Source organism: Plutella xylostella, chromosome 15, assembly GCF_932276165.1.
Source record: "Plutella xylostella chromosome 15, ilPluXylo3.1, whole genome shotgun sequence".
NCBI lineage: Eukaryota > Metazoa > Arthropoda > Insecta > Lepidoptera > Plutellidae > Plutella > Plutella xylostella.
Window position 1 is genome coordinate 9,708,375 of NC_063995.1, and position 13,974 is coordinate 9,722,348.

At 45.1% G+C, this 13,974-nt stretch overlaps 1 protein-coding gene across 1 annotated transcript in view; it reads left to right on the forward strand.

Moving 5' to 3' along the window:
- LOC105391726 (ATP-binding cassette sub-family C member 4) overlaps positions 1–13,974 on the forward strand; it is a 58,108-nt gene that overhangs the window by 29,767 nt on the left and 14,367 nt on the right. The window contains exons 14-20 of the mRNA XM_048626087.1: positions 1,561–1,764; positions 2,128–2,333; positions 2,697–2,866; positions 4,361–4,587; positions 4,885–5,035; positions 5,402–5,528; positions 5,989–6,092. Coding sequence (XP_048482044.1) covers positions 1,561–1,764; positions 2,128–2,333; positions 2,697–2,866; positions 4,361–4,587; positions 4,885–5,035; positions 5,402–5,528; positions 5,989–6,092 — 1,189 coding nt within the window. The remainder of the gene's footprint in view (positions 1–1,560; positions 1,765–2,127; positions 2,334–2,696; positions 2,867–4,360; positions 4,588–4,884; positions 5,036–5,401; positions 5,529–5,988; positions 6,093–13,974) is intronic.

A 13,974-nucleotide genomic window follows, 5' to 3' on the forward strand; every position in this document is an offset into this window, starting at 1 on the left:
TGAAGCGGCAAATTTCTAGCTCTCCGGTCGACATTAGACACATAGTTGGTAGTGGTTAGTAGAAGGCTTAGGAAGGCCGAGGACCGAGCTCTAGCGCTAAGAAGAAAGTACCTTGGTGGCATATCCGGCCCGCTGGACCGACGATATTAGACACATAGCCTGTAGTGGCTAAGTAAGACCGCGGACCGATATATAGCGCTCTTTACTAGAGGCCTATGTCCAGCATAGGTCTGCTACCTATAAAGCGACATGTACCTCCTAGACGACCCGCTGTCGGCGGTGGACGCGCACGTGGGCCGGCACCTGTTCGAGGCGTGCCTGGTGGGCTACCTGCGCCGCCGCACGCGCGTGCTCGTCACGCACCAGCTGCAGTTCCTCAAGGATGTGGACCAGGTGAGCTATTGTGGATAGGCTCTTGAATGCACAGGGTAGCCATCTCTAGACAGAAGCGGCAAATTCTAGCAAGCATAGCATGAGATTTCCTCCGGTCGATATTAGACACATAGGTACGCTATAGTGGCTGAGGAAGCCTGCGGACCGACTTGTAGCTATAAGAAGCATAATGTAGTATATTGGCATCAAATTTCGGACCGACGATATTAGACAGCAAGCCTGTAGTGGCTAAGGAAGGCTGAAATCAGATATGTCTCGGCTAAAGAGCGCTCTCTAGTAGAGCCCTATGTCCAGCATTGGTCCACTACCTATAAAGCGACATGTACACTACTAGACGCAGTTCCTCAAGGATGTCGACCAGGTGAGATATTGTGGCCAGGCTCTTGAGTGCACAGGGTAGCCATCTCTAGGCAGAAGTGGAAAATTCTGGCAAGCATAGCATGAGATTCCCTCCGGTCGATATTAGACACATAGGTAGGGTATAGTTATAGTGGCTGTGGAAGGCTGCGGACCGACCTGTAACTATAAGAAGCAAAATGTAGTATTTTGGCAGTAAATCCGGCCAGCTGGAACAACGATCTTAGACAGCTTGCTTGTAGTGGCTTAAAAAGCCCGAGGACCTTTATCTAGCGCTCTTTAGTAGAGGCCTATGTCCAGCATAGGTCTACTACCTATAAAGCGACATGTACCTCCTAGACGACCCGCTGTCGGCGGTGGACGCGCACGTGGGCCGGCACCTGTTCGAGGCGTGCCTGGTGGGCTACCTGCGCCGCCGCACGCGCGTGCTCGTCACGCACCAGCTGCAGTTCCTCAAGGATGTGGACCAGGTGTGATATTGGACCAGAAGCCATGTGACCAAATATTATTACAGACTCGCACTTGAGACGCGCTTCAATACAGGCGAGCGGGATTAGGTATCCATAAAAATGCTTTTTTGGGGCAAAACCGTGCTCCATTACGTCCTAAACTTCTTTATTATGCTCAGTGACAGCTGAATCCTTCAGAAATATCTAAAGCTATCATAATAACTTCATCACTGAAATCGCCCAGCTAGCACATGAACCTGAGATGCGAGATACAAACATCCACTGAACACCTATATAATGCTTCATAACGCACCTACCGTCACTTCTTCACAACTTCAACTAAAACCTCACTTGTCCACAGATAATAATCCTCAAGAACGGCACAATAGCCGCGGCCGGCGACTTCGGGACGCTGTCAGCGTCAGGTCTAGACTTCGCCACGTTGCTGGCTCGAGGGGAGGAGGTGGAGGAGAAGGTCAAGGTCAAGGAGCAGCCTCCGGAGGCGTCCGCTGATGACGTGTCGCTGCATGAGAGCTTCAGGAAGCGCCAGCTTAGTATACACTCTGTAAGTTTTATTTCTTTGTCTATGCTCTAGAGTATGTTAGCAATTATAAATTAAGTCAGTGGTGTTTATTTGAGGCAACTTTATCTACCCGTTACATGAAGCAGTGCCCTTGCTACTGGAAATAAAAACTGTTGGTAGCTGAAAACATGATTTACTTGTCATAGTCTCTCTGTTAATCTTATCTACACCAGCAAATATCTATCTATCTATCTATCAAATTTATCGCTTTGCGTACTACATGTGAAAACCGCCACCATCTGGCTGCCTCATATCATCACACATTATTGTTATTATTGCACTATCGTAGAATCTCATTTATAAATCCATATCCCGCTCTAACTAACCCTAAATCCCCTTCCACAGGTGAGCTCAGTAGACAACATAACCCTGGCCGCGCCGCCAGAATCCCGGGGCGAGGCGGAATCCCGCTCCACGGGGGCAGTCACAGGCGCAGTCTACGGGGCGTACTTCCGCGCCAGCGGGCACGCGCTGCTGGTGACGGCCATGGCGCTGGTGGCGCTGGCCGCGCAGCTGCTCGGCTCCGGCAGCGACTGGTTCACTAGCTACTGGTATGTACAGTGGACTGTTCGGACAACAGACCCCTCTTAATATTGCTACTGGGTGGGAGTTAGGATTCTCAGTAGCCCACTGTAAGTACGGAGCGTACTAAAAATGATAGCGTTCTTTACAGCGGCAAACTATCGCATAAATTAAAAACTATAAAATTTTAATTTTTCACAAATACATGAGGTGTGGCTGTAAGCCAGTTACGCCTTCGGTTGTTTCCCAGACTAGACTAAAATATCATCTGTATATACCGAATCTTAGTAAATTTCGAATACAATCCCAAAACATTCCCCAAAAAAGTTACCATAACCGCTACACCTTTACCCTCAACTGTCCACCCACCCTCTCACAAACTTCTCCTACAGGGTGAACCTAGAAGAGGCGCACCCGCTGACGGCACTACGCGGCGTGACGGCCGCCGACGCCAACGCCACGGGGCCGCTACAGCAGGCTGACAACCTCACGTTCACCATGTTAGATGATGTGGTGTTCAAGAACGGACTGTCGAGATACGATTGTATTTATATTTATACTGGTAAGTTTGTTTGCTTACCTTGTTCTATTTGTAAAGTAGTTATCATATAACACGGGTAGATCCAGAAAAATACCCTTCTTAATATAAGGCTTGATTATGTTAAGAAGGGCCTATTATACCCTAAACTTGACGGCCGCCGACGCCAACGCCACGGGGCCGCTGCAGCAGGCTGACAACCTCACGTTCACCATGTTGGACGATGTCGTGTTCCAGAACGGGCTGTCGAGATATGATTGTATTTACATTTATACTGGTAAGTTGGTTTGTTTATCTTGTTCTATTTGTAAAGTAGTTATCATATAACACGGGTAGATCCAGAAAGATACCCTTCTTAATATAAGGCTTGATTATTTTATTATACCCTATTATACCCTAAACTTGACGGCGAACGACGCCTACGCCACGGGGCCGCTGCAGCAGGCTGACAACCTCACGTTCACCATGTTGGACGATGTCGTGTTCCAGAACGGGCTGTCGAGATATGATTGTATATTTTATAGTTTTTTAGATATATATATATATATATCTATCACTATAAGTGAGTCTGATTGGTCAAAAGAGTGTATCTAAAAATCAGTTTCAATTCCGCTAGTTTAAGAAGACTGATTCTTTATCTATCTATAATTTATACGACTAATCTGCTGTATTTGCTAAAAAATATTTTTGATTATGCATCGAAACAGAAGTGCTACGAATATATACTCGTTCAGATTTTCAAGGAAGGTCGTCATGACACTGTACGTATCATCAGTAACCAAAAAGTGTCATTGCTGGACCACTTCTCTCCTAAAGAACTTTCTAGCGTCACAAAAGTGTCTTCAGCCTTCCTGATACAACCACTACTTGACCATTACCGTCTTTTTGTCTGCCTTGAGTCCCTTAGAAGGCTTTCCATGTCATTTTTAGGGTTCCGTAGCCAAAATGGCAAAAACGGAACCCTTATAGTTTCGTCATGTCCGTCTGTCCGTCTGTCCGTCTGTCACAGCCGATTTACTCGGAAACTATAAGTACTACAGTGATGAAATTTGATGGGAATATGTGTTGTATGAACCGCTACAAAAATATGACACTAAATAGTAAAAAAAAGAATTGGGGGTGGGGCCCCCCATACATGTAACTGAGGGATGAAATTTTTTTTTTCGATGTACATACCCGTGTGGGGTATCAATGGAAAGGTCTTTTAAAATGATATAAAGTTTTCTAAAAAACATTTTTCTTAAAGTGAACGGTTTTTGAGATATCAGCTCTCAAAGTCGTAAAAAGTATGTCCCCCCCCCCTCTATTTTTATAACTACGGGGTATAAAATTCTAAAAAAAATAGAGGTGATGCATGCTAATTAACTCTTTCAACGATTTTTGGTTTGATCAAAGTATCTCTTATAGTTTTTGAGATAGGTTGATTTAAGCTACGGAACCCTTTGTGCGCGAGCCCGACTCGCACTTGGCCGGTTTTTAAAGTTATTATTATTACTAACATTTATCTTCCCCCAACAGGCATGATAATCGCGCTAGTCGTCATCTCCCTGCTCCGCTCCTTCATGTTCTTCTCTATGGCGATGCGAGCGTCGACCCGTCTGCACAACAACATGTTCTCCTCTATAACACGGGCTCCGATGAAGTTCTTCCATGCTAACCCCTCTGGACGGATCCTGAATAGATTCTCTAAGGACATGGGCGCTGTGGACGAGGTGTTGCCGTCGGCGTTGCTGGATGTGTTGCAGGTATGATGCAATGGTTTTAGAATAGCGTGTAAATTTTCGCAGTAAGATGGTTCGCTTTGAGAATAGTGTGCAGACTTTCGTGATTGAAAATTATGTCAGTCAGGGTAGCTGACTAGGTGAGAGTGAGCCAAAAAAACAACATAAACGAGATAAAAACTGTGTCTTAGAGCAAACGCTTTAAATCAATGATAGGCCGATTCTATTACCATTGACTGACGGAGTAGCCTTGGTTTCGACTCACATTAGCCCTGTTTGCAACACCTTCTATAAACTTATTCGTTATATTCCCCCCCGCAGATCGGTCTAGCGCTCATCGGTATCGTCATAGTAGTAGCGGTAGTCAACTACTGGCTGCTACTACCGACGATGGCCATCGCGCTCATATTCTACGGCCTGCGCATCTTCTATCTCTCTTCCTCGCGCAGCATCAAGCGCCTCGAGGGTGTAAGTAAGTTATCACCGGATTGGTAATTCATTTGTGTCATTTATTTATGTTTAGTAGGTAAATGGTTCAGTATCATGCACTTTACTCTATTATCATATAAATATCATAGTACCTACACTGTTGATCCTACAATCACGTAATGTTTAGTTGCAGTCATAACGAGTAAATGCCTTAGTATATTATGAAGGCCACAGCGCCTAAAACCCTCCAGTGTATTTTATACTCGTAGGTAGTGTTCCTCCGCGTCGTATTCGTAGGCAACTTTGTGAAGCTGTAGAGATACTAGTCTCATAGATTTTATACTATCCCAAATTATTCATGCAATTACTTTTTGTTTTTTAGAATATAACAAAAGTGGTTTACTTCCAGCTCGCAGTCCGGTGTTCTCTCACCTGAACGCGACCCTCCAGGGCATCACCACGATCCGCGCGTTCGGCGCTCAGGAGGCGCTGATACGAGAGTTCGACAACCACCAGGACTTGCACAGCTCCGCTTGGTAAAATTCTTCTTTTTCCTTTTCCTAGCCTGCATAGGCTTTGTGCGTCATGTCACGCCATTTTACCCTATCCTCTGTCATATCCTCTTGGCAGATTATCATTATTTATAAGCCAATGTTCTTATGTACAGTGTTGAACATAGGCATCTTCCAAGGAGCACTGCAAATAAAATCGTCTCGCCTTTATCACACGATTACAATCAGCTACCTGTTTGAAATTGTCGGACCAGCGGGTTTGAGGGTGTACCACGCTCTCCATTCTTATCTCATAATTTAACTAAAGATAAAGATAAAGATAAAGATAAAGATAAAAATTCTTTATTCGGTGTCCAGCACCAGCACACACCAAACTACAACTACATAATAACATCGTCATCCGTCAATAATTTCGAACTTCTTTCGGCGTACAATATCACTTTCAGACACTTCTTGCTTTACATAAAATCCTATTTACATCCAGGTTCCTATTCATCGCGAGCTCCCGCGCGTTCGGCTTCTGGCTGGACTTAGTGTGCGTCATCTACATCGCCATCGTCACGCTCAGCTTCCTCGTCATGGACACAGGTACGAACATATATACACACGAGACGTGTACATACAGGATGTTCATTTCAACTCCTAGTTACGTCATCAATAATTCATCCGTAGAATGTATAACCTCTCCAGCATACCTTGCAAGGGGCGCAAGACGTGCCAAACAAGACGTGACAAAAATCTTGCTCAAATCACACGGCCTCGAGAGCAAGCGACGCTTGATTTTGGTCTGGTATGCTGTATTTTTTTTTTTTTTTTTTTTTTAAAGATTTTATTATCACTCCACAGACTTTATGTCCGTGCCTTTTTGAGAGATCAATATATTGTGAGAGTTTGGTTGTTTTTTGTCTTCATCTTTTAACTACTCACTACTCAATGTGGAAGCTTATTATATATATATTTTATCTTTTATATATATATACCTATATATTATTAATATTTTTTTTTTTTTTTTTTTGCACTCCTGGAGGAAAATCTACACAGACACCTGGGAAGGGGACCCAGGTAGTGTCGGCCTTTAACCGACTAAAAACCCCCAGTTGTGCATTTCTTGTTTTTTTTTTTTTTTTTTTTTTTTCTTTGTTTCACACAGTCACACTTACAATTATAATGGCAACAAACATTTGAAGGGTAGGGCCAGTGTCAGCTGTCTTCAGAGAACTTAACAGACGCCTGTCAGTGGCCACACACTCCTTTTGTCATCGCTGTTGTTTTGCCTGGTGTTAATGTGTGACAGTGTTCTTAAAACTATCTTAATTTTATTGGTTAGTTCTTATACAGATAATATTAATTCATGATATACTATACAATACCTACATATCAAAACTATACAATACATGCTATATACTATACATAACAAAACTATAAAATACATGCAATACGGTTTGGCCGTCAATATAAAATTAAAATCAAAATTCTCCTATTCCGCTCCATTTTGCGTTGCCAAAAGCCTTGATTGCTGGGCAACGACCTCTTTGTCCCGATTTTTTATTGCCATCTTTAGGTTGTACTCGAGGATCCGTTTCTTCGGTGCTGTTATTGCCGTTTTAGCGAGGTTGCCGATAGCGTCCTCGGTGTCATCCGCATAGTAGGTGCAGGCGGAGGTGTGCCTCGACAGCGCCACTACTGCGTGAGGTATGCTATCGTGCAACTTTATTTTATCTTTTGTTTTTATTATAATGACGGATTCGTACGTCAATCCCTGTGCTTCGTGTATGGTTAAGACGCGTGATCCCGTTCCTTCTCCAAACCCTTGGCTGGTCAGGGTCTCTTTTTCTTCCTGTGTATGCGTCAGGAATAGAGTGTTGGTTTGGGATTTTGGAATTGCTGCGTCTGTAAACCTTTTCAGCTGCAGGGATTGGATACGCGTTGTGGCTGCGTATATGCCTGAGTATACTTCTCTTAGGGCGTATGCAACATCCATGGGGTTTCTGTATGAGCACAACAGCTCCTGGGTGATGTTTGCTACCAGTGTTGGGCGACTGTACCTTAGTTCGAATAGGTTCTCTCTGTCTATGTACGGTAGCTGGTTGATGTCTCCGATTAGAGCAATATCACTGGCACGGGACAGGCGGGCGGCAATTACGATTGCCCCGAAATGGTTCATCAGGGCCTCGTCAATTATCAGGCGTTGGCATCCGACATGTTCTCTAAAGCCGTTTACTAGGACTGATGCCATCGTACGTACCCTAGTTCTAACCATGTCCCCGATCCTATGCGCTAGCCTGTTTCGTATATCGACGGCCGCCTCAGTTGTCGTGGTGATAATGGTGTCTTTGCTCACATCGAAGTTATTTACCACCCAGGTTGTCTTCCCACATCCAGGTACCCCGTTCACCCAAGCGATGGTGGGCATCGTCCAGCTATTCCAGGTAGCGTTAATGGTTTCCGCTTTTGCTAGGATTTTGTCCTCTAGCATAATCCTGGTACACTGAGCTACGACCACCATTTGGTTGTTGTGTGGGAGAGTGAGTTTCGGGATGTTGCGTTCCCAGGGCACGAATCCGCATTCCTCGCTATAAGCCGCCATATACGCTCCAGTCATTTTGCCTCTGAGGACTTGGCAACTACTGTTATCGTATATGCAGGCTTCGGCCTCCTCGAGTAAAACTTTTAGCCGGCTTTCGTTCTCTTGCCTGTAGGTCTGCATGATCGTTTTGCAGGACAAGAGATTTACCTGCTTTGTGGCGGTTGTAATTGCCATAAATTCGATGGCGGCATTCTCTAGATGGTCGTTTGAGGTGGTAGCTGTTTTCAGCTTCGGTGGGACCACCTGGCCCATATCCGCTCGAGTAATTTTCCTCTGGGCAAGCCTTTTTCCAGTTTTAGGTTCTCTGGAGATTTGGCGCCTCTCGGGTGTCCTCTGTGGTTTTCCTATAAGGCTTGAGGCAGCTGCTTTAAAAGCCTGGAGGAACCCTTGGACACGCCCTTGCGATGTTAAATTGTGCATCCTTCTTTCCATGTTCCGTTGTTCTGAAGCGGCGACAGCCCCAGCGGTCATCCTCTCCTGTAGGCGTTCAGATCCGGTGACCAAGTATTCGGCTTGTTGGTGGCAGTTGTCAATGCCCCTCGCAAGTATATGACCTTTGAGAAAGCTTAGATCTTCGCCTCTGTCCTCGTACACCACTATTTCATGATGTTTTGAGGCTTTTAGGCAACCCAGCTGGTCAACAATTTCGCCTTTCCTATACTCGATCACCATTGCGTCTACGCTTATTATCCTGGGGACGTTACTGTCTAGCGCTATCTCTCCAAGCTTACTGAGCCATGAGCATGCCTGAACGAACGGGGTGTCGTCGGCCCACTCGAATAGTGCGATGGTCTTGTTACGCCATCGCACTAGTCTGCAGGGCTGATTTCCCACTAGGGTTACTGGCAATGCGTCGTAGGCTTTACGCTTCATGGTAGCCTTCGATGTGCTCCCATTTAGGAGAGAGGCTAGGCCGGGTGATATGGCCACGCTCTTTCGCGCCCCTGAGATACAGAAGCTGATGCCGAGTCTTTCACTGCTTCCGTCCATGAACAGAGCCCCGCTTCGGAGTCTTAGTCTAGCTTCTCCTTTTTCTCCACAATCCAACAGCTGATGTGTTGCTGTTTCTTTAGGAGTTGCTTGTGGTGGTGCTGTGATGGTTGTGACTGAGGCTTGATATACTGGTATTGATTGCGGGTCGGGGCGGGGTATGGTGCTGTTTCTCCTGGCTGCTACTCTGAAGACACGATCTGAATAAGATAGAAAATGAGGTCTATGCTTGGTGTCTGCCAGAATATCTTTTAATTCTGACTCCACCAAATTCCTGTCTATCAATGTCTCCAGATCTTGTCTTGCAGCAAGGAAACGGGGGCAGTCGAGAATTATATGCCAGACCGATTCAATGATGTTGGGGTCGCATTCACATTCTGGGCTTTCTTTGAGTTTAAATCTGTACAAATACTCTCCCATCCCCCCATGTCCAGTCAGCATTTGTACGTGAGCAGGGGTCAGTTTGGCACTTCGCGTAATCCGGTAAGCTTGGTTGACATCCGGTAAGAATTTACGCGTGACTGCTCCTGTACTGGATGTCGCATATCGGTCTTGCCATTTCCGGACCGATTCCTCTCTGATCTTTTTCCTGACATAGGACAGGGGGACTTTGTCATAGTCGTGGGAGGTGCTTTGTAGAGCTGCCGTTTTGGCGAGCTCATCGGCTCTTTCGTTCCCGGCAGTTCCAATGTGTGCCCTCAGCCAGAACATTTTTATCTCCCTGCCCTCGCACACGACCCTCGCAATGTTTTCCTTTATGCTTCTTGCCAGGGGGTGGCTCAGTTTCGGATTTCGGAGCAGATCGAGTGATGATCTCGAGTCGCTCAAGATGTTCACTTTGTTATCCGTACTAGAGCTCACCAGTCTTGTTGCCCTGTGAAGGGCATAAAGTTCCGATTGGAAGACCGTGCACGACGGGTGGAGACCAAAAGTCTCGGACAGTTTTTCTTTTCCATCCTCCCACCAACTTAGGGCGGCGCCGACTTTTCCCTCTATCTTGCTTCCATCCGTGAAGATTTGGGAACCGGTTTGCAACGGGTTGGTGTTTTCAAAGAACTCGTAGTTGGTAGAGGTAAGTGTGGACGGATGTGGTAAGTCCAGGTACCCTACTTTCCGTTCGAGCTCTTTGCCTGGCGGGAGGTAGTCGGTTGACAAAAGTTTTTTGGATTTGTACAGATTTGCTGCCTCCTGTATTCTGAGATCGAGAGGCAGCAATCCCGATAGTGCCAGTGCAGATGTGAGCGACACTGTTCGGTAGGCTTTGCATATTTTCTGCGCGAAACCTCTTTGCAGCGAGAACAGTTGTTTTTTGTTCATTTCCAGTTCAACGGCTTCCGACCAGACGCTTGCGGCGTATGTCATGATGGGCTCCACTACTGCGATGTATATTGTCCCCAGGTTACTTTCGCCGCTCGCGCTAGCTGTTTGTAAATATCCGCTGCCTTTTTACACTGAGCGGTAATATGAGCTTTAAAAGTTAACCTGCGGTCTATGATGAGGCCCAGCAGTTTTATTTCCTCTACGAGATTAATTTTTGTGCCAGCCATGGATAGTTGGGGTAGATCGTACTTCATCTTCTTTGTTAGTAGCATCGCGTTGGTCTTATGCGGTGCGAAGTTGAGTTTGTTCCGAGTTCCCCATTCCACTATTCCATTTAGTACTTTGTTCGCTGACTCCTCTAGGGTGTTTACTGCTTGACCTGTGAAGACAAGGGCCACATCATCTGCGAAAGCTTGGCAATACACTCCCTCAGCCTCTAGTTTGTGTAGCAGTGAGTCGAGTATGATGTTCCAGAACGTCGGTCCTCCTATGGAGCCTTGGACACATCCTTTAGTGGTTCCCTTCTCACATGCTGCACGAGCGTAATTGACCTTGATTTTTCGGTCACTGAGATAAGAGCATACCATCTCGTACAGATTTCGTGGGCACCTTTTCTTTGTCAGTTGATGTTTTAAAGCGGGCCACCATGCGTTGTCGAAAGCACCCTCTATGTCCAGGGAGATGAGAATGACGATGTTTTTACTGTTTATTCCCTCTCTTAGGTGTTCTACGAGGTCATAGAGGGCGTCCTCGGTTCCTCTCTGAGGCATGAAGCCGTACTGTTTTATGTTAAGCGTCGGGAAGATATGCCACTGGAGGCGACTGACCATTAGTTTTTCAACAATTTTTCCGAGAACTGAGAGTAACCCTATTGGTCTGTAGGATTTTGGGTGTGTATAGTCCTCTTTGCCAGCTTTCCGCAAGATAACCACGTGGGCCGTTTTCCATTGGGATGGGAAATGTTTAAACGATAAGCACTTATTGGCTATCGCCATGAACACCTCCCTATCGCACTGAATGGCTGCGCCACAGATATCGGCAGTGAAGCCATCGGATCCGGGGGCTTTTTTTGCGTTCATTGCTTGTAGCACGAGGTCTATTTCTGCGGCAGTAAATGGTGGATCGTCATCTTTAAGATCCTGAGGTATGTTCTTTGTTTTTTCTCTCAGTTCCGCATGGAATAGTTGGTCGGTGCTTACGGAGTCATCTGGGTAGAATGTCTTGGCTAGGAGTTCCGCCGACTCTTGGGGGGATAACGTGTTGCCCGCAGGGTCTCTTAGAAGCATGTCTTCCTGCTTGCCGGAGGTTTTCTTTATGACCCTGTAGATTTTGTCCCACATGCTTTCTTTTTCCTGAGTCGTACAGAACTCCTTCCAACTTTGTGTTTGGGCTTTCTCGGCTTGCTCGGAGTACTCTACTTTGGCTTTTTGATACTCTTCTATGACGTGAGGCATTCTGGAAGCAGCAGCATTCCTTATTCTCCTTTTTTTCCTCAGAACATCTTTTTTTAGATCTTCAAGCGACTTTGACCACCATGGGGGCTTGAGTTCCCCGTTCCATTTTCCTGCGGTTGGGATGGTTTTTTCGCAGGCTGCATGGATGGCTTCAGTATACGCTGAGATCATCTTTTCAAGATCTTCTGGGTTATCACACTCTTTAACAGAGGAAATTGTAATGTTTTTCTCAACTAGGAGCAGTTTCAGTTTTGACGCAAATTTCGACCAGTTCGCCTTTCTGGTGTTATAGATACGCGTTGTGATTGGCTTGAGATGTTCTAGTGCCTTTCCCGTGCGCATTGCGAAAGTGATAGCATTGTGGTCTGAAGTTATGAGATTTGCGTCGACTTTCCACTCCTCGATCTTACCCAGAAGGGACGTACTGCAGGCGGTAACATCTACCCTGCTTTTGCAGATTTTTCCATTTCTGTAGGTTTCGAAGGTTGGTGTGTCTCCTGTGTTGAGAATATGGAGGTCCATTTCTGTTAGGAATGAGCTGTATGCCGCTCCTCTGTCATTTTCCGAGACGCTACCCCACCAGTGACTCCATGCATTAACGTCGCCTGCTACAATAAGGTTCCGCGTGTTCAATTTGCCACAGAATGTCTTTGTCCTCTGAATATACGGATCTATTTCCTGATCCCCCTCAAAGTAGACTGATACCAGGCCCAGTTTTGTGCCCCCCCCGATCACCATGGCTGCTGCCTCGGTTTCCGTGACCAACTGTGGGTCGTGGATTACCTCCAGCTGGTCACCGAAGACGATGATGGCTGCCTTTACTGGTTTTTGTCGGTTAAGGGTACACTGGATAAGGCGTGTTCCTGGTTGTTGTTTCATATAGCCATGTTTACCCACGTAAGGTTCTTGAACAAGGGCTATTGAAACATTCGTCGCCTTCGCCACCTGGTATAGTTCCGTGGTTGCCAGTTTGGACCTGTGAAGATTTGCCTGGATCATTTTTAAATTGTTGTTGTATTGGTCCGAACTTTGGGGGGATGATTTATGCATCTGTGTGGAGCCTTTAGCAGTAAGAGATTCGCGACTGTTGGTTTTTGGGTAAATAAGACCAGGATTAATTCGATTTACGGCAATATTTATTTTTCCAAAATAAAACACAAGTAAGCTTCACAAGAGGTTAGAGAGCAAGTGACATTGACAACTGTCAAAAAACTAACGTCATCTGTCATCAGACAAAATAGTGGTCTGTGCTTTTGTTTACATTCTAACACCTACCCTTAAACAAAACACCTACCCTTAAACAATACTTCAAGTATCTACCTACCTAGTATGTCTAACAAAATCTAAAATACTTTGCAAGTATAAGCATTATAATTATAACATAAAATTATACAAGGTTCATATAGAATTAATTACAAAACAAACAAGTTATACCTACTTAGAAAAACAAAGAGATCAGTTTTTCATGTTTTTCCTTTGACAATGATTTAGTTAGCACATCCGCAAACATATCTACAGTAGGTACATAGTTTAAAATAACAATTTTTGAACCAACTAAATCTTTAACAAAATGGTGCCTCACATCTATATGCTTAGACCTTGCATGATAAGTTGCACTTGTACATAGTTTCTGTGCAGACTGGTTATCATTATTTAAATTAATGTTATAATATTTACCAGTACATTCATACAAAAATGTACGCAAAAATAAACCTTCCTTGGAGGCGTCAGAAATTGCCATGTATTCAGCTTCTGTACTAGACAGAGCGACGGTTCTTTGTTTTCGACTTTCCCATGATACAACAGATTTTCCTAAAGTGAAAACATACCCTGTGTAGGAACGTCGATCGACCTCATCTGCAGCCCAATCAGCATCTGCGTACCCAGTTATTTTCATGTCACCTTTTTCAAAAATAAGACAATAATTATACGTACCCTTTAAATATCTGAGCACCCTCTTAGCAGCTTTCCAATGAGTGTCCGAGTAACAATTGTTAAATTGACTGAGGTAACTAACAGTATAAGCAATATCAGGTCTCGAACAAACTGCCAAATACATCAAACATCCAATGAGATTCCTATAGTCATAATTACAGTTAGAGTTTTCTTCCTTATGCAA